Source organism: Astatotilapia calliptera, chromosome 5 (assembly GCF_964374335.1).
Source record: "Astatotilapia calliptera chromosome 5, fAstCal68.1, whole genome shotgun sequence".
Lineage (NCBI taxonomy): Eukaryota > Metazoa > Chordata > Actinopteri > Cichliformes > Cichlidae > Astatotilapia > Astatotilapia calliptera.
Window position 1 is genome coordinate 27522653 of NC_137426.1, and position 21406 is coordinate 27544058.

The following is a 21406-nucleotide window of genomic DNA, read 5'->3' on the forward strand; positions in this document are numbered from 1 at the left end:
GACACTTGTCAAAAACTCTAAACTTCAAAAAACTATTACGGTAAAACGTCTCAGAAATGTCAAGTAGGATACAATTATATTTTATGTAAGAATATTATTCACAACTTTGAGATACATATTTTCCAGAGAAGACAAAGCAGTGTTTGATGTATTGGACTTACGTTTGCCTCCTTGGTTCCCACGATAACTAACATAACTACTTGGATGAAAATCCTCTACAGTCAGTAACTGCCTGAAGTAAAAGGCTCTACCAGGTCTTTGATGCATCTCCCTTCAGTTTCTGCTTATTTGTGGCTCGCTCTTCTTTCTCATTTGTCTTCAGTAGCTGAAAATGATGCTCTATTGGGATGAGATCACGTGACTGACTTGGCCATTAGCAATATCCCATTTCTTTGCTTTGAGAATGTCTTGGGTTGCTTTTGCAGTATGCTTTGGCTCATTTGCACTGAGAAGCATTATTGATCAGTTATGGAGCTTTTGATATTTGTTTTGCTGTTTTTAGAAATAATGAGGTCATCATGCACTTCATTTGTCATCTTTGGTCTCTCAGACCTTTTTTATGGTGCTGAGCCGGCCAGTGCATTCGTTCTTTTTAAGAACATACAGATTGTTGAATTAGCCACTCCTAAAGTTTTTGCTCTCTGATGGTTTATTTATTTTTTCAGCCAAATGATGGCCTCCCTCGCTTGCACTTTGCATCTTTTTGGACCTCATATTTAATGCGTTGAATCAACTTCTGATATGTCTGCTTCCATTGTCATGAAATCGGAAGGGAAAAGGTTTCACCTGGCCATGAAACTGCTTGTGCATCAGCCATCCTATTCATTTTAACCTTCTGAAAATGGTGACTTTGTATAAAAGCCAATATAACATTCAATGTAAAATTTTTCTAACCCTTGAATGAAAGCTGAAGGTCTGCACTTCAATCAGATCTTGTTTGTTTGATTTAAAATCCACTGTGATGGTGTGCAGAGGCAAAATTACAAAATGTGTCACTGTCCAACAGTTTAGGGACCAATCAGTAAAACTATTTTGCTGCAGTAGCAGTGATTCATGATGATGAAGGTACGCTATCGATCGAGATAACGTAACCATGTGTTACCCAATTCACACACAAAGCACAATGACAGGGTAAAAATATTTGATTTTTTATGACTGATACTAGAGCTGTATTACTGTCTCCTGAACAGTAGGAGCTGATCTACAGAGCAATACTCTCAGCTTCCCAGTGCAGGGTCCTGTTCTCACCTATGATCAGTCAGTCTTCTGGCCAGTAACCAAAGGTTATAAAGTTGGCCCAAAAAGAGTTTTCTTTTTGGGATCCGTGGACTCACTGACAGAGTAAGGAGCTTATACATAAAGCTGGAGCTCACAACTGAACAGCTGCTACTTCACACTGAGTGGGAATGCTAATGTGGTATAGACACCGGACTAGGACACTACCTGAGTTTCCAAGGGAGGTATTCTTGGCATGCTGAACTGGGTGGAGACCACAAAGCAGATCAAGTTTACATTATAGTGATTGTCTATCTCTTCTGGCACGGGAACACTCTGGGATCCCCAGGAATAGCAACAGGAAGTGTCCAAGGATTGGTCTAATTGCTGTTATCCTCTTGTTATTGAGATGCATTTGAAATGCCAAAAGAAATGAACAAAATGATCAATCAAATTTTAGTTGAAGGAGCTCTTTGCCCAAAAAGGGCATTACATTTTTAGTTTAAACCAAATACTAATTGCAAAAATGCACTGGGGAATGCAGTATGTCATCTCTCCATATTTAATGTTGTGAGATTGTTAATGCCCTGCGTGGGCTGCTATCTATTTCTGTGATTCCTGTAAGCATGAGCACAGATGATCTTTGATCTGCAGCAGTGAGGAGACCCCGCTGAGTGACTTAGCTGCCAGGTGACTGACTTCAAACACCAGCATGTACTCTTCAGATACCAGTTTTACCCCCAGCTCTGCAGTATCTCTTCATCAGGCACTGCTAACTCACCTCCAGCTGCCTTTACTGAACACCACCCTTCTTATGTGGCTGACAATAATGATCATCTGGCTGTTTTGCTAGCATGCACAACGTAGTCGGAAATGATCCAAATGAAGCCAGCGTAAGCTTCAGATTTATGACTGTGTATTAATCCAATAAATAACTTGTCATGAGTTGTGACTTTTTGGTAACGAATGACAGAATCCACAACTATCGTAGCTGACACGTCACTCATGCTGAAGCTCAACTTTTTGCACCACAGGCGATATGTTATGTTATAGTCATAAACTGTACAAACTTTGCTCTTTAGAACTATTCCAGTTGGTACAGTGGTACAGTTATTAGTATCTAGAGGGTTCTGGGTTTGAACCCAACTAACTGGCTGAGACCTTTCTGTCTGGAGTTTGCATGTTCTCCCTGTGCCTCTGTGGGTTCTGTCTGGACACACATTCATTTGTGTCTCTAAATTGGCTGTAAATTTGTGTTAGCTCTGCCATAGACTAGTGACCTGTTCAGGGTGTTCTCTGCCTCTGGCCCTGTGACAGATGGTTTAGGCTCCTGCCCACCTGTGTGCAATTGCAATGGAATTGGATAAGTGGTTATGAAAATGGATGGATGGACAATACTTCAAGCACTATCAGGCAAATGTAAATATACAAGCCTTTATTTGTACTCTGTAATAAATATAAGTAGCTGATGGTGCAAACTCAAGAGCTTTACAGACATGTTTTAATCGTTCGTTGGTGTTAAACATTGGTTGGATGTTCACAATAATTTGACATGTATTAAGAAAGATGAATTTCAATTTTGACTTTGTGAGTTTAAGATATTTATGATTTTTGAATTAAAGTCTACACCTTACCTTTTCTTCAATTTAGGCAAGGCAAGGCAAGGCAAGTTTATTTGTATAGCACAATTCAACAACAAGGTGATTCAAAGTGCTTTAGGTAGAAAACATTTTAAAGTTAGAATTTAATCCCTGTATTTAACACTATATGCTTCGTAATATGAGAAATGAATGCACCTCGTGATGTAGCTCTGACTTTCATCCATTAACAAAGCTTTTCCTTTTACATAAAGCTGCCCACACACAATTAATTTCTTATACAAAGAGTTTTACATATGAAAAAGGCATGTGTTGCATGCCTCCAAATCCTGGTCCTTGCTTGTAAACACTAACAGATTAGTTGCAGTTTGCTGTTAATGAGTTTTGGGAAGCCCAGGCATCAAATGCACCCAGGAGAAATGTTCCTCATATTGCTTTATAGAAAAAAAATCAGATTTATTCAATGGTTTGTTAAATGTCACAATACTGCATTCTGAATTGCTTTTACCCATGCAGTACAATTCACTTTACACAGAAAAGGATACAGAGGTTTAAAATGAAAATGAGCTATTTATCATGAATGGCATTCCATTTTTTGCATGCTGTGCTTGTATTGCATCTTTTGCAATCACCAGCTAAAGTTTGGGATGTTAAAAAATTACAATAATGCACTGTGACCACAAAACAAAACATTTTAAACTGAATTAATGACTAAGAGAAACGAACATATAACAAGCTAACTATTATGATTTAAATCAAATGACCTATGCAGAGTTTAACGCTGTTTGATAAGCAGTTCCCCTTTGACAATGTCACTAGCTAATGCAATCCTTCTGTCCTCAGCTCATTAAGGCACTAGAATGCTTGTATTTGAGTATTTTTCTTCTTGAGCTATATATTAAAAAGCTCTTTTTATACTCGATTTTTCCACCGACAGGGCACATGGCAAGATGGAAAGAATCTACTGAAAGATTACAGTGAAATAGTTTAGAGACAAATAGTTCCTGAGAAATGTCAATGCAGCTTAGGTAGCTTAGGAAAAAAAGCATGCAAACAGACAAAACACAAACAAATTGAGAAAAGGTGCTCATCGAACCGAAAACACAAAAAGAAACCCATGACATAAATGAGGGGGCAACTTCAAGCAGTACAGATTGCAACAGATCTTATTTCCAGATGACAGAAAATGTAACGAACCTAGATGGGACTTGCTTGTCGTGCATATCAGAACAAATTGTTTTTGGGCAGAAAGAAAAGTTTCCTTGCAGATCTGGAAAAAAGGCTTTGTAACATGTCACTAATATTACAAAAGGATCTATTTTAACCCAAACCATGTTTTTAGCTCCCTTAAGATGCCTTTTGTTCTTACATGAGATATAAACACCTGGAATAAAATGAATGAAACACTCTGGAATGAAAGCCGTGCATGTTACTCATCCATCCAGCCAAATGTCTTTCCTACATGGACTTCATTACTCTTTATGCTACTTCTGCTGGCATCCTGAAGCCTTTATACTGGAAAGCCCAATTTCCAATTTAACAATTAAGCATCTATGTGTTCCAGTCACTACAGTCAGTTCTGTACTATTCATCAGCTACTGATGGACTCTTCTCTTTTCCTCCTCAATCTAGATCTAAATGTATCATTAAGCATTTTTACGATAACATGCTAAGCTTTATTGAAATAAATTTGTTATTCACAAACAAATCTACTGTAACTCCTTTAAGAAACCTGCCATGTTTACTAGTGACCTACTGGGCAATCGCCCTTTCATTGTGGCAGACTTGTCACTATAAGGCTGGTTAACATACAAGAGCCGAGGACTGCATGCCAACCCACATTATTTCATGCACATCTGGGCATGTCGTCACACATGTAACCCTTTGGCAAAACAAGCAAGTTATCTTGAAATAGCAAAATGGGTCTTCTGGTAGTGATGAAGCATTTGAATCTACAATAAAAGATCCAAACAGTAAAATGTGGATTTACTTTTAGCTGAGATTGTTTTTTAATGATCAATGATTTTCAGTGTTTATACAGACAGAATGGCCGGTGGGCCCTTAAGCTGTGGCCAGTTGTCTTGAATGGCTCATCTGCTTTTTGATGTGATGAAGAGTGGCATGACGTTTTAATCCTGCCAACCGTGACAGCTGAAGTTTCCATTCTGACCTCTGTCAAGCCTGCCAAGAAAGAGTATATTAGGTTGTGAGTATTATTCTGTTAGAGCTGTCATTTAATCCTGTTTAATCAGTACTTAAGTGTGTTATTTATAGGCACAAATACTCCTGACACAGAAACACATAATCATATTTGGTTTTGCTGCAAGTCATATGAAAATAAATACATATATTTATGACTCTCTATATAAATGTATCTTATTTTTAAGCTAGGAGCTGTATGATTAAGTTATTCTCAGAGTTACTGAGACATTATCATTAGCTAGAAGATCTTTTTATAAGTTTGTGAAGTTTGCTTATTAAAACTGAGCGTGACATGATATTAAGCCACATTAAAGCAGCAAAATAAAACGTAACTGTTCAAACTGCTTTATAGGAATGACACAATGAAAAAATGATGTCTGCCAGATCACGTCTGTGACAGTCATGATAAAAAGTGCACTGTCTTTCAATTCTTAGGTTTTACATGCAAAAATCATCTGGTCCAGATCGTAAGATAACTCACAAGATGTGACATATTATAGTATGACATTATTTACTTAATGAAGATTACACAAAAACACCTCATTTGATAGCTTGTAGAATCTAACCTCAGCAGCAGGACTTTACAGAAAGTTTTCACATATGCAGCCCTATAAAAAACGCAATGGTAGTTTTGATTTTTGTGAAGGAGACGCTCTCATGACTAATTGAGCGATGTCACTGACTAGCCAATCTTTGGCATGTAGTCTGTTGATGTCACATTTTTGAATCACCTCGTATCGCTTGGAACCCTGGTGGAGTAGGTACTAATAGAAAAGCGGCTTAAGTACACCCTTACTTCTTCCATGGGAATTAAGAAGGTAAGTAGCAGCTCTGTGCTGCTAATTAAATGCACTTGGTTAACTGATCATCAGTCAGCAAGTGTGAGCACTTTTGCAAAAGCTTTGACAGTTTGCTGCTTTGGAACATTTAGGTATATGTCAGTACAAGTACATGCAATGAAGAATGAATGAAGAAGCAATTGTTGCCGCCCATCAGTGTGGGAAGTGTCATAAGGCTGTTTCCATCAAGTGGAAAAGATTCAAGAACATTGCCAATTTTTCCAAGAGTGGATTCCCCAGCAAATTCACCCCCTGAAGCCACAGAAACCGAAACTATGTCTCTAGCTTTAAAGGCCTCAGTTAGCATGTTGAATGTTTAAGTTCATGACAGTGCAATTAGAAAAAGACTGTTTGCAATGAGAAATCTGGTTGCTATGTAATTTTTTCTCTAAAAAGGACATACCAGCATGGCTTAAGTTTGCAAAATTGCATCTGTTTAGCCCTAATGCAGAGCTCCACGTTAAGCCAAAAAGAAATGCAGCATATCAGCACAAACACCTGACGCCAACTGTTAAGCATGGTGGTGGAAGGGTGTTTTGCAACCACACGACCTGGGCACATTGTTAAGTTGTTGAGGTGAACGTGAGCTCCTCTGTCTACCAAAAGTATTTGAGGCCATCTGTCCAACAGCTTAGGAGACCTTAAGAGGGCTATGCATAAACAAATACCCACAAACATCAATGAATTTAAGCAACACTGTAAAGAGGAGTCAGCCAGAATTCACCCAAAACCATGTGACACTGATAAATTCATGCAGACAGTAATTACTTCAAATTATTGCTGCCAGAGGTTCTACAAGCTACTGAGTCATCGGGTGCACTTAATTTTTCACACATTGTTTCTAGATTGTGGCTTAAATATTCTTAAATAAATAATGACATTGTGAAATCTGTTGTGTTGTTGATCTGACGTTGTATTTACCTAAGTTTATGACCTGGAAGGGACTAGATGATTTTTAAATTGTCCTGATATGTAAACCCTTAAAATGATCAGGGGGTGTACTTTCTTTTTACCATCTTTGTACAGCACACAAAAGCTACAATAGACAAATGTGTGTTGTCACTTTGTGTCATATAAATATAAAATAAGGCTTATAAATATTCAGCTTCTCGCACCTTCAGAGGTCTTAATGAACTGGAGTTTTGCTGCTGTGTGCAAATCCGTGTGCCTCTGCAGTGTGGGTAGAGCCTAGAAGATTAATAGTTGGTGCCTACAGGGACTAGTAGGGTATGGACACTGTATTTACACACATGTACACATACATCCTAAGTGAACTGCAGTGCTTTTGGAGTCATTTACAAATGAAGACTGATATATTCTGCAACATGCTAATAGGAAACTGCTTAAAAAAGCAAAATTAAAGCCAATGTATTCTTGGAACATAAAAAAAAAAAATCTGTTTTCTTCTTAAGAAAGCTCAGCACCTCCCCTACACCATACATAAACACCCGCTATCTTTGCCTCTCAGTCTCAACTCAGAAGCCCCTTGGTATGGGAACAAATATTGTACAAATAACAGTGACCTTTTTGCACAACGTCATGAAGTCTCACTGGTTTTAAGAGGTAAGAGCAGTGCCATTTAATTCACACAGACTATGATGGAAGAAGGCCTGCAGCTGTGGCCTGCACTTGAATAGGGTCATGGCTCATGCTGCATCCATAATCTAGACGGACCCGGTCAAAGACCTACTGTGACAGAATCACTGATGAGCCACATGCAGTGTTATGGATGATGAAATCTGTATGTATATGTTACTGTATATATAGGCAGCACCTCAGACCATCCCATTTGTGATGGTAATTCTTGGATATAAGCCTTTGCTTCACTGAAGCAAATCACAGGGTGAACTGTGAAGTAAATCAGCATATCAGCAAGGTTTGAGGGATAGGACAACTTTGCAAAAATGATGCCATCTAAATCAGTGATATGGTTACCCATGAGACCAGTAGGAGCCAATCAGATCTCATTTATCGGGAAAGTCAAATGTTCTTAAGGTCAGACAATGCAGAATCACTTTAAAGACTCTGGGAAGTCCTGTGATTGTAATGACTTCTGGTCTTTCAGGACACATTTGATTTGGACCTTTATAAAGTGAGTCAACCTATGCAAAGCTACAGTACCTTAAAAGATGCCCAGATGTTGTCAAGGATCGCTGTGTGGCAAGCAGGAGGAGGACCCAAATGCAAAACTCACAGACACGGGGATGAACTTAAAGAACACAGCTTTAATGCTGGCACGGCAGAATACAGGAAATACAAAACTAAACTGGGAAAACTACAAACTAAGAACTCACAGAGAGACACAGGGAGATCCACACAACATGAGGGACGACGTCACACTGAACAGAGGGAGACGCAGACAGAAATACACAGAGGGTTAACGAGGGAAGTGGGAACACACGGGGAACACAGGTGACACTGATAATCATAACGAGACAGGGCGGGGTGAACTGAACATGACATGTACGGGCGTGAGAGTCACAAGGTAAACAGGAAGTGCACAGAGGTTCAGACAGGAGGAGAGAGAGCACGGGGAAAACACAGACATAACGGGCTGGGGAAACATGAAACAACCACAAAGGGAGACGAGGGCTCATAAATACATAGAGGGCACACAGGGGGAAGAGAGAGCACGGGGAGAACTTAGACATAATGGGCAGGGGAAGCATGGAATAAAACATAAGGAGAGACGAGGGCTCACAGATACACAGAGGGGCACACAGGGAGACATGAAGGGCAAGGGATCAAAACTAGAAGCCATAGAATAAATCACACACACAAGTACAATAATACGAAAATCACAAAGAACTAAAAACGCTGGGTCAGGAGACCCAGGACCGTGACAGATGTTGTGCTGACCAACTGGCAAATTCCCTTACAGATATGTCGGCCAACTTTTTAAGCCAGGACCATAACCCTCACTCTGATAAACTGATGATCAGTGACCTTTAATGGCTTTACTAGACTTTACACTAGAACCATTAGCATTAACTATTTGTTTTTAATCTATCTCCTGCACTGATCAAGTAAAAATAAAATTCCAGAGGTCAGTACGCTACAAAAACTGGCTGTAATGAGCTCTGCCAACATAAAGAATGTGTCTCTAAATAATGAAAAAGTTTCAGCAGAGATATATCTCACTCTATATATAGCGTACACATATAATGTTCATATTTCATTTCATTTTGTTTGATTATTGATATCATGCTTGGCACAGTTGTTGTCGGGTTAGTTCTTTGTTGCACTGCAGCGTGTGACAATGAGAAGCTACACTTTAGCTATTAGCAGTGACTCATTGTCATTTTACCTGAATCCTTGAATCTCTCTCTTCCTAATTATGTTCCTCCATTAATTTTCTTACCACATTAATTTCACCCTTCTCATCACTTCGCCTATTCTCCACAGCTGGTGCTAGCAGCTGCAGCCTCCTGTCACTTGTGAGGCCTGGTTATTAGTTGTTTCTGGTACTACTGTTCACGGTGCAGCTGCTGCGATAGCTAACATGTTGGTTAATTTGACACATTATGCTTTTACTTCCTTTTTATAGTTTTCTCTCAGCTTTCCAGCTCCATCTTCTCACCACTTCTTCCACACTAAAGCTTTTCTAGACAGTGAAGGTAGGGGAGGGGCCGGTCATGTTAAGAGATGTGATTGGGCGGATGGGCTGCTTTCAGTGGTTGTATGGGCGGAGTGCAGTTAATTTTTTTTACAAATCATACAAGGAATGACAAATTCTAATAGTCATAAACTTTATCATGGTGGACCATTGGCATGTGGATCCCAGATCTATAAATTGGATAAAATTAACTCTGCAGCCAAAAATGATATACAAAACCCTGTTGTTTATTATGCTGTCTTTTCTCCAGGGCTTGGTGATAGAACGAATTGGCAGGAAGCCCCTTCTCATATTTGGTTTCTTTTCCATGGCCGTGTTCTTCAGCCTACTCACAGTTTTTCTTAATTTCCAGGTAAGCCACACTTCCTGTCCTTTATACTAGACATACAATATCTGAAGAGGCAACATAAAAATATATTCTGAGAAAACATGGATTTTAACACAGTTGCAAATCTCAAACTTCTAAAATTCATCAAAATTCTATAAATGTACATATAGTTATATAAAAAAAAGCACTTTTATTATGAAACATTTTTTGCATCATTCAGTATCATTAAAATCTTGAACTGTAATTACTTATTAGCAAAACTTTTACAATGCAAAATATTTAAATACCACACAGTACAGCAGCTGTAATATATAACAAAATACTGATTATGTCACTTGCTCTCTCTGATTCCTTTCAGGATAGAGTGTCATGGATGCCCTACCTCAGTTACGTCTGCATACTCGCTGTGATTGCCTCCTTTTGCTCTGGACCAGGTAAAACCACTCACATATTCTGTTTCGATCAAAGTAAACACCCTGCAAGCAGATTAGCTCAATAATCTGTGTCTGTAATTCAGTGAAGTACTGTACCTGTTGTATAATCAATGTGACTTTCCCCAACTCCGGCCTGGAATGATTGGCATCGCAAAGTAAGCTCCTGTCATATATTAGCATACTAAAAAAGGAGCCATACAGTATACAGTGTATGTCATTGTCCTGCAAATGTGGCAGTGTCCACGGCAGGTCTTGTGCAAGTTTGACTTTAAGTTTCAAGGTGAAGCTATTCCTGTCATCACACATGCTCATCCTTGTGCAGTAATATCTCCAGGGAGCATTCACCCAGTAAAGTGTCTCAGTGTCTTTAGAATGAGACTGAAATTGCAGAGTAGGAGAAAATATCAAAAACCTGACACGCACACAACAGTAAGTGAAGCACATTTTATTGTTTTATTTTTTTCATACCAAAGTTCTTTAATAAAGAGGAAGAAAATGAGACAACCTTATGCTGAGACACAGACATAATGCACATAACAACACCATTTGAGTCAATCAATTCTTTTTAAGGTGCATTTTTGAGGTAATCACTGAGGAAAGGAAGATCGTTTGACTGCACAGTGATGATTTATAGCCTATTGAAACAAATGAAGCTTCTCACTACTGATGCCTGGTGAATGGCTTGAGAGTGGGGGTGGGGGTGGGGTTTCACCAGAGGGATGACCCCAGTAGTGATGTGAGCCTTCCAGTGGATAAATGAGCAGCCACACCTCCTCTTAAGTCACTTCACCATGGAAACCATGGCCCAGATATTTCAAAAACAAAGATTATATTTCTCCATAAGAGCAGAGGGAGATTTTCCTGTTTGATAATGACAAAAGGCAGAGCTGTAGCTTTTATTTTTGTTTATTGTTTATTTTCTCTTTTTAGCTTCCCCTTTCATTGAATTATAATTTTATTTCTTCAAATATATGATTTTTTTCTTAATCTTGGAATCTTTGAATCTTGAAAGCCTTCTTTCTTGTCTCTCTGTCTCTTGAAGCTGCTTTCTTGGTATTGTTTTTTATATCTGAATGTTTCTTTCTTTCATTTTCCTCTTTTTCCAATTTGCAGTTTGATAAGGCCAGCATTCAAAATGCTTTGTCAAATGTCATTTTCATTTTCTAATGCTAATGCTTTGCGTTGTACTTGTAAGAGAACAAAAACTAAACCTTTTTAAAAAAATGAATCTTTTATTCAAATCTTTCTTTTTCTGATCCTGATTGTCCCGGATGAGCTTATTACTTTCCAAATTTGGTTGTGTTTTACTTCACTTCATTTCTTAGTTTTCTGTATTTTAGCACTATGAACTAGTATTTGAAATATAATCAGTGCAGCTGTCACAGTTGCAACAAATTCACAGATTTTTTTTCTTTAACCAAAATAATGTCTTGGCTCATAGGAAATCATCAGATACAGATTTGAGTTAGTCCTTGTTTGCATTGGTGTATCTTGTGCCTTTGTAGCATCTTGTATGAAGCTCACCTGGACTGTAGTTTAGTCGTTATCGCTCTCTCACCCTGTCCTTTTTGCCATTCTGCTAAACAGAGCAATAAAAGAGATAAATAATCTCTCTGTGCTTCTTCATATGACTGTCGCAGACAGTTATCCAGCTTTCACAGTGTCAACGTAACATTCAAAACATGCAGGAATGACACACTTTGGGCGCTTGTACAGTACTTGTTAGGGTTTAGTGGTGCGATGGGATATTTTAGAGGAAGCTGAATGAGCCTCAGACAGCGCAGTTACTCAGTGTGAGATCAGGGGAGTGACTTTATTGGATTCCCTGTTTGCACTGTCCTAGAAAGTGCTGTCACAAGGACTAATAGCCAATTTGGCATAGGCTTCAGTTTCTTCACTGTGTCTCAGGGTTCACCTTTAGAAGAACAAAATTTGGCAGACATATTTGATGGCTTTTAAGTTCACTTCCATCACTCATGGAGATTTTTATAGACGACATTAGAATAGATTAAAACTGTGATCGGTGGAAGGTTAATTTACTGCTAGCAGTTGCCCTCTGCAGCAGTCTTGTTACATGGGAGAATGCAACAGAATAGACTTAACTGGGTTTTGTAGCAGTACACTCAAACAACACTGTGACACCCTTTGGTTATTACAGTCCACCACATAAATAATTATACTTTTTGTTAATTGAATATTGGTATGTTTTATCGTTTAAAATAGTGATGTATCTAAAACAATAGCTCAGCGCTGGTTTAGTTAATGCTCTGTAAAAATATCATGTTTTCATAGTGTGGTTGCTTATGGAACTAAAACATATTCCCTCAACTGGATATTAGTGCTGTCAAATAGAAAACGATGGACTGGAAGATGGAAAAAGGGCAAAGTGTAAAACTGCAGTCAAGTGAAAATGTTAATTACATTTATAAGTTATAATGTAAGTAACATTTTTAATTATAACCAGTTGTTTATTAATGCTAAACTCTCATGAAATCTGGCCAAGCATGTATCCATATGGCACCACTGCAGTAAATTACTGGCGCCAATAAAATAGATGTAACAGGAGGTCGTCAATTAAAGAAAGGAAAGGACGAAGCTTTGATTAGCTCGCATCAAATTATTACCACCGCTCTGTGTGACAGCGTTCTACATTTTACAGCATTTAAAATGTTTCTTTAGGGTAACTTATAAAAATTAATTAGCTGTAATTACTGTACATGGCAGCAAAATTAAGACATACAGAGATAATAAAATGATATGTTATGTGTCAGTATATAATACATAATTATCTTGTCCTTACCAAAGGTAAAATTATTCAGTGACAAACTCACACGACCAGCAACACGAGACACTGTTTCATTATGTGTCGAATAAAAACTAAGCCACAATGCAGAATGTGTGAAAATAGTACACCACATGATTGTCACTGTAGAACCACCTTTAGCAGCAATAAGCCGAAGTAATCATTTTCTGTATGAACTCATCAGTCTCTCATTGGTCAACTGTTCTTTACAGTGTTGTTTCAGTTCATTCAGGTTCTGTCCTGTTCCATGACTCAAAAGTCTTGTTGTTTTTATGTTGCCTTGATACATAAAACCTTGGGTCGGAAAGAAGGCCTACTTTCTTTTTTATTGTGATTGTGTTGCTCTATGAATTTGGCATTTTGTCCTCAAACTTTATAACAATCCTTGAACAATACAGGTGATAATTAAATATTTGATTCTGGCTTCTTTTTATCAAGAATAACTGTAACATATTTTCGAGAGAGGACAGGACAACAACAAAATGTGCAGATTCAGTCTGAACTGAAACTTAGTTACAGATTTTACAAAGTCCTCCAACACCTGCTCATTACAGCAAACACATATGTCCACACACCTTGTTTGGTACAAACTACTGAATGTGCTGTTTTTGACATGTTACTTCTAATAGTGACAGACAGCTGTCGAAGCTTCAGGAAGAAAAAAAAATATGCACATTTTTCACACGTAGACAGATGTTCAGATGATTGACAGGTGAAACTGCTGTCTGTTGAGCAAATCCATTCTTGTGGTGTACACTGAAGCTGTTGTGGAGCATCCTTGATGCAGATATGTCTAGTCAAGATTTACTGGGTCTTTTCATAGCTGCAGGCTGTATATTGAATCACTGTATACGTTCATGAAGCTAATGATTTGTGCAGCTGTCACCATAGGGACAGCGATTATACATTGAAGTGCAAGGGTACTGAAATAGAAGCATTCGAGTACTGCAGTATAGCTCCACACCACTCCTTTTTTTAATTTCTTCTAGCAGGCTGACACTCTCACCTCAACTGGAAATTGCTGATTCTCTCTTTTTGTCGCCCGTGTTGAGTGTTGAGCCCATGTCAGAAACCACTCCTGAGCTGTTTCTAAACCCATTTAACTGTGCCTCCTATTTTTGTAAACGAATAATACTGCATAGTCTATAACAAACTTACGCCGCATCCCATCACTCCTTCCATCCCTACACTCTGCATGGAGAACAAGTTGAGAGCTGTCATTTCGAAGCAGAAGCAAGTCAATAAATAGTATCTTCCTAAAATATATCTTTATTTTATAGGGTCCTGGGATTGCAATTCCTTTTATCTTGCCAAAAAGTAAATAGCTTTAATGCTGTTGTCACTGTTTCCTGTGGGACAGCAGAGATAAATGCAACCCCAAAGTGTAGTGAAGTGTTTGTTAGTTTGGAATATTGTCTTTTCCCCCACGGCACTGGTGTTTCTTTCAGTGGTTGTGACATATTCTTCATTATTTTTCATTTATGTGGGTACTTATGTTATACGTCATGAATCTAAAGGGATATGATTTGAGTGGTAGTGCCGAATTGTAAATCCACATAATAAATATCCTGTGAATCTTGGGTTCAAATCCAAATCCAAATCCAGTTTATTTATATAGCACGTTTAAAAACAAAACGTTTGCCCAAAGTGTTGTACAGAAACACAGGTTGGATCCAACTCATTAATGATCTTTGTGGGTCTAAGCCAGGGGTGGGCAACTCCAGGCCTCGAGGGCCGGTGTCCTGCAGGTTTTAGATGTGTCCTTGAACCAACACAGCTAATTTAAATGGCTAAATGACCTCCTCAACATGTCCTTAAGTTCTCCACATGAACTAATCATGTGATTCAGGTGTGTTGACCCAGGGTCATATCTAAATCCTGTGGGACACCGGCCCTCGAGGCCTGGACTTGCCCACCCCTGGTCTAGGCCAATACTTTATTTTCACAAAACCTTCTAAAATTAATTATTACTTTTACGTAATTAATTTTAAATGAGCTCTACTGGATTTGTAGTACTAAACAGTATAACAGATATCTCATTCCAACCCGATGTCACGACAAAGCCTGAAACAGACCACTGTGTCCATTTCAGGCTTTGCCTGTCCAAAATGTGAAATGGACACGCAAGCAGAAGTTGTAGGAACAGCAGAGGGTAATATTTTATTTTGAGCCAACATGAAAATAATCACAGGAAAGCATTTAAACAGACATAACACATTTACATGTATGTACATATAAACATATATACATATAAACCGCCTAGCTTAATTGATTCTGACAATTTACAGACCCTGGGATGTACTTCATAAGTTTTTTGCTCACTACCAACTTTATGGCTTTAAATATATTATCTGCCCCTATTTGTAATGCAATTTCTGCATGGGTGTCCATTTCACATTTTGGAGAGGCAAAGCAAAATGTGAAATAGACCTGCTGGTCCACTGTGTCCATTTCACGTTTTGTCGTGGGTTGCTCAATCGAGGGAGGAATATCCTCAGCTTGCATCCTGCTGAATATTCACTGCAGCGACGCCTGCTTCATGGGCCTGCAGCTCTTTGTGATAGCACTGACTCAGTTGCATGTGAAGTGTTGCTCCACAGCACGAATCACTTGGCTTTAATTTAAATCTAAACTGTAGAGTTGTCGTATCTCATATGATTTTTTTTGTGCATTTTTTTTTCTTTAAGGAGATAATTTGCTCAGCTGTAGCAAAAATCAATCAGCTAGTGGAGCCTCTGTGCATTTTGATTCGTCAGTGCAGCACCTTGAAGGCAACATCCAAAGTTTGGATGCATTGGCCAAAATAGCTGTCTTCCTGCTTACTGTGAAATAAATTTGCCACTTTTTGGAGTCAGCCCTAACGTCTGACAGAAATTATTGAAAGTTTAGTACCAAATTATTTTAATGTGACAGAAACTCATCCATTTTCTTAACTGCTTATCCAAATCAAGATTGCGGGGTAGGGCTGGAAGCGATTCCAGCTGTCATTTGATAAGATGTGGGGTGAATATTGGACAGGTCCCCAGTCTATCGCAAGGCTGAAACAGACAGATGTACTCACATTCACACCTACAGTACAACCAATTTAGGCTCACCTATTAATGTAATAAGCATGTCTGTGGAGTATCTGGAGAGAATCCATACAGGCACATGGTGAATGTGGAATTTGAATCTGTTGGATTCAAACTGAGCCCCCCTGCAAACCCAGCCTGCAGACAGAGGTTTCTCCTGCTCTGTAAACAGTTTCAAATCTAATTTGGAAGAAGTTCTTGAAATCAATATTTTAAGCACGTGCTCATTTCACAGCTGAACAATTAAATCAGTTTATGCTGGTGAGTCACTTCTCATGTAAAGCGGGGATTATTCTGCCGCCGAGGATAAAAATAAGCATTTCACAGTCAAGCTGTCACCGTTTGCACCTAGATGTGTGCATTGTTATTTTGGTCGGTTTGTTGTGTAACTTTGCAGCTTTTCTTTCATATTGCACTATTGACATACCACTGAGAGACGAGCATGTACAAGAAACAAACCCATATTGTCAAACTAAGCACTTTGTGTATGGTACAAACTCATCTCTCATCCTCTTTATTTCTCCCTGTCTCAGTTCCCTGATGACTTCTCTTTAGTGAACAGCCTGGAGATGAAGTTTGTGATCTAACAAATAAAAGTTCTTCTAATCCTCAACAATAGAGCACAAGGGCAAGGGATCAATGCAGGCTGAACTCACAGAAAGTGTTGCCACTATAAACTTGTCACTTTGAGGAAATGGCAGAATTGATCTCTAGAGGAGAAGACGCTAACAAAGCGCTTTAAAAAAAAAGGACTGTGGTGGGCAGTGGGCAGAGTCAGTTAAACAGAATTAAAAATAAGCATGTGGCTATTCTTTGAGCTTAGTTATCTTCAGAAGAAGAACTCATTTATTTTACTCTTGATTAGGGATGGTGCTGTTTTTTTTTTGTTTTTTTTTAGCTTTTTCACAGGGAAGCATTGTAATTGAACACTGGAATTACTAAAATGTTCAGTAAGGAGAAAGTTTTAAAAAGCTCCTCCCAGTCATGGCTGTGAGCTGCTGCAAACAAACATTTTACAACTTTGACAAGTTTTTCTTTCTAGTAATGTGTTACTTTCATGCAGTCAACTTTTTGCTGGTTGGATACATGTAACTGCGATCTTGTCCTGCTCCTGACCAGTGACCATCCGCTTACTATTTTAATGTATTTTAATGACGCTAATCAGAAGTAATAATGATATAATCATTTTACCTCTCATCCATAAAAGGTTGATGACCTATAGCTATCCCCCTGCCAGGCCAGCATGCGACAAGTTTGTGAATACAATAGCTTGAGCAGAAGGCAGTAACAATTTTGCAAATGAATACTATAAATGCATCTACTAAAAGTCTCGGAAGAGTGAGAATCCCAGTGACCTTGACCTCAAAGTCAGAGGGCAACTTTTTAAAAAATCTTCTAGGATTTTCTAATTTAAACCAAATATACATCTACTAGAAGGCTGAGTGGTAGCACTGGCCCGTGAGAGTTTGAGAACATTCATTATAGGTAGGTGGCTGAAGAAAACTTTTAATTAGATTGTAGCATATTGTGCTCACTTTACACAAACATAATTCAGTGGAAAGTCCTTGAATCCTTTTGTTCCCCAAATCAGCTGACCACATTGATGGCACACAGTGATTTCTTTCAACATTAACATATTAATATTGATCACGTTGCTCCTTTGACATTTTATCTGTTGGTCAGAATGGAAGTATTCAATCACTGCAGGAGCAAGTAAACAAACCCACGTGTTGTAGGAGAGTTTTCTTTGTGGGATAAAATGCAAATGACATTCTTTTGTGCACTACAGTGCAAATCTGCCTGGAGGCGATTATGGAAAAGCATTGAAGCAGTCGCTATAGATAAACATTGTTCAGCGATAAAAGGAAAATAATTGGTGTTCCCTGTCATATTACACTAGACCCCTTATTGTCCAAGTGTAAATTGTGTATTTACATAAAAATGGCTCTGTGCACATTTTTCACTGGCAGACAACTTAAGTGAAATGTTTGTGCAAAATTACTGAACACATATAAGGGTTGTACGACCAAGAGTGACACCTTATTCTATTAGTGAAGTGAAGTGAAATATATACTGCTTTCAGCTGCTTTAATGTGAACAGGAGCTAAGAATCAGAGTTCCTCTTAGCCAAAAACCAAACCTAGGGCATACCTGCATCTTTCAAAGCCAGCACAACTGCCCCTGCTGGCTCTGCCAGATTCGATACACCAATCAGAACCACGGTGATCTCTTTTGTTTTCTTTTTCAAAAACAAAGAGTATCTAATTTGACAGAAGCAGCGACCCAGTGCAAGATGTGGCTCCACAGCCACAGCCCAGCAGCACTCTTCTTCAGAGCAGGGCTTGTGTGAGTATGGCTAGTAATAGAGTAGTACTGCTACTTTGAGAGTGAAGGACACTCAATTTGGCTACAACATTAAGGATTCTCTATGTGTAGTTCCCTTCGCAATCGTGGTGGTGTGTGGGTGGTGAAATACTGTTATTATTTATATCACTGGAGCTTTGGTGGAGTGTAAATTAAATCACAGTCGTAAAGATTTTCAATTGCATTGGAATTCAGCTAAAAGCTATTTGAATAAATAATCGGCAGTTGTGGTCTGAGCCTGACTTGTATTGTTATTTTAGTACAATTGAATAATTTTCTGGGAGTTGCAAAACAAAAGTAGGATAACTCCATCATACACGACACATTTAGGTCAAATCAGTTCCATTCACATAAATCAGATTTAAAACAAAAGAGTTTCTTTTTGGAAAGTTATGGATTTTTGCAGTCAATCGTCCATTTGTCGATATAAGTGAGGGAAAGACAAAAAGATGGTTGCAAAGTGCTACAGACAGGCCACGACAGAGGAGACTGAAATCCACTGAACAAGATGAATCACCTTTCACCTGAGAATCTGGACATAAACATGTTGGGCCACCCGGCTTGCTGTTGTGAGAGGTGGCAAGCAATGAGAGACACCAGGGGTAAGATGGGAATGCTTCCTGACAAGAGTGGCATGCGCTTTCTCTTTAGGAGCCACGAGCAAAAACACACAGAAACCGAAGTGATAAGAGCAGCGTCTCTGTGGAGTGAACTCACACCAAGGGGAAACTTAATGATGCGTGGCAGACGGAGAAAAAAATGATTAGAAGAGCAAAAGAAATGAAGGAAGAAGTAAAGTCTTATGGATTTATGAGTCTGTGAGGGAAATGGTCTCTGCATGTGAAATTATATGCGTGTGGGTGCATCTGTCATTTTTGTGTTTATCATCTCTTGTCATTTATTGTGTCTTCTCAGTACACAGAGGCAGAGTTTCTACTTTTTTTTAATATCCCAGTCTTGCTGTACAGTATGTCGTTTGACTAATTTGTCATTTAGCCTCATGAATTAACACTTAAATCAACCCTCACAGTTGCATTTAGCATAAAAATATAAATTATGATCATAAGTTGCTGTAGTTTGCAGTAGAGCCCTGATTGTTGTAATTTCTTTCTTAGCTTCATAAATATTTCTTTGCATCCCAAGGCTGATGTCTCCTGTGAGGATCGTTTGCACTTTGTAATATTCCACCCATGGATACAGTGCCCGGTTTCTGAAAAGCAGGAAACAATGTTTTGTTCACATAGATGTGGTATTGATCTTCTGCCAGGAGCTCGTCCTCAGCTGTCTTTTGGGTCCTGAATGTGAAGAAGAGAACACTTGAAATGCCTTTGCTTCTGGATTCATAACTGCCTCTGCATTACCAGCCGGAAGAGGTTTTCCTATTGTTGGAAACATGAATGGTGTCATGGATCAGGAATCCTTTGAGATGGCACATGAATTCCTTTGTCAATGCGAGCTCTGTGTGGACTCAGCATTGTGTGTCCTGCAAACAGTCTCCTGTAATAATAATATAATAATTGCAATCCTGACTTTTCCCCTTCACTCCAAAGTTAACGCTGACATGTTGGTAAGCCTCTCGTTTCTGCCCAAAGATTAAGCATCAACTCACCAGTTAGCATGTTTCTAGTCAGGGCCACCGGTTTGTGCCATGACTCTGCTTGCTCCTGGGCAAAAATGGCCTCGCCTCTCTCCTCTGGACTCATCTACAATATATTCAAGCTGAGAGAGCAATTGACCTGGAAATTTCTCAGCTGTTTTTTTTTCCTGCTGTGGGCAGAATATGAGCTTAACTCCCCGCAGTTCACTCTCACAGACATCTTTCTCTTTTAGTGTCAGAAAAGCCTTAGAGTAAACACAGCGAACTGGGTAATACAACAGCTGTGGAGTTAGTCAAATGCTGATGCTCAGCCAGTTTTTTTTCTTTTCGCCAGAATACACCGAGTTAAAAATATCTTTTGATCTTCATTGAATAGCAGAAGCAGCCTCCACATTTTTGAAGAGTTATTTTAGTGACATTTTACTTGCTACTCTTTTGTGTTAGATAAAAGAAAGATGTCACAGATGCCCAGAGCACACTTACTGACTCCAAACCAGGCTCTTAATGGTGTCATGACCTACGCCTGGATGGAAATTACTTTAAGAAACTAATCCAAAGTAATTATCTCATATTTATGATGACTTTTTATTGTGCATAATGCAGTACAGTCAGCCAGCTAGTAATTATTTTTAAACTGCCCAAAATTAATGAATGAGCCAAGATGGATAGTGAACGTAAGAGATGATTAAAAGATGTTTTCTGGATGACACACAAAATACATGCTAGTCACTCTGTGCTGTATGTTAGCAAGCACTGCAGTGTTTTGAGTCAAAAGCTGTTGCCTGCATCCCAACATGAGTATGATAATTCTATGCTACTGATGATTAGCACGTAAATGTGCAATATATTTACCATATTAAACTCTTTTAATGTCCTACTTTCCATTAAAATAGGACATTTCCATCTTTTTTAAGTCAAAGATTATTTTCTATCTAGCTACAGAGTATTAAGTAATGTTTATTACCACCTGTGTTTAAATGTCAAAATGGCTGCTTGGAAAAAGCCCACCCTGAAACTACAGCAAATGCAACAAATTTTGTCTCAATTCATCAACCAGAGGGTGAAAGAATATGAGGTGATTGTAACGACCAGTAACTCGAGCTTTTGCAGTCATGTTCCCAGTAACTGCTGTCAACCTCCAGCAGCCAGTTACATCTAGCATCCAGTGGTTGCCAGATGATTGTGGATGTTTCTAAGCCCAGTTGACTGGGGGCTTATTGTCCAAAACAGTGGACACATTAGTGTTGCATTGTTTGTGGTCACATACCTGCAAATAGCTTGACAAAACTGCAATGATGTGTTGAGGTCCATGACAGCCTTACTTTATAAGTCTCATCTG

At 38.8% G+C, this 21406-nt stretch overlaps 1 protein-coding gene across 4 annotated transcripts in view; it reads left to right on the forward strand.

The window, feature by feature from the left end:
* The window catches only part of slc2a9l2 (solute carrier family 2 member 9, like 2), a 109849-nt gene that overhangs the window by 64609 nt on the left and 23834 nt on the right, over window positions 1-21406 (forward strand). For all 4 annotated transcript variants that reach the window (XM_026168602.2, XM_080302006.1, XM_080302009.1 and 1 more), the window contains 2 exons: window positions 9721-9822; window positions 10157-10232. In XM_026168602.2, the coding sequence (XP_026024387.2) occupies window positions 9721-9822; window positions 10157-10232 (178 nt within the window). The remainder of the gene's footprint in view (window positions 1-9720; window positions 9823-10156; window positions 10233-21406) is intronic.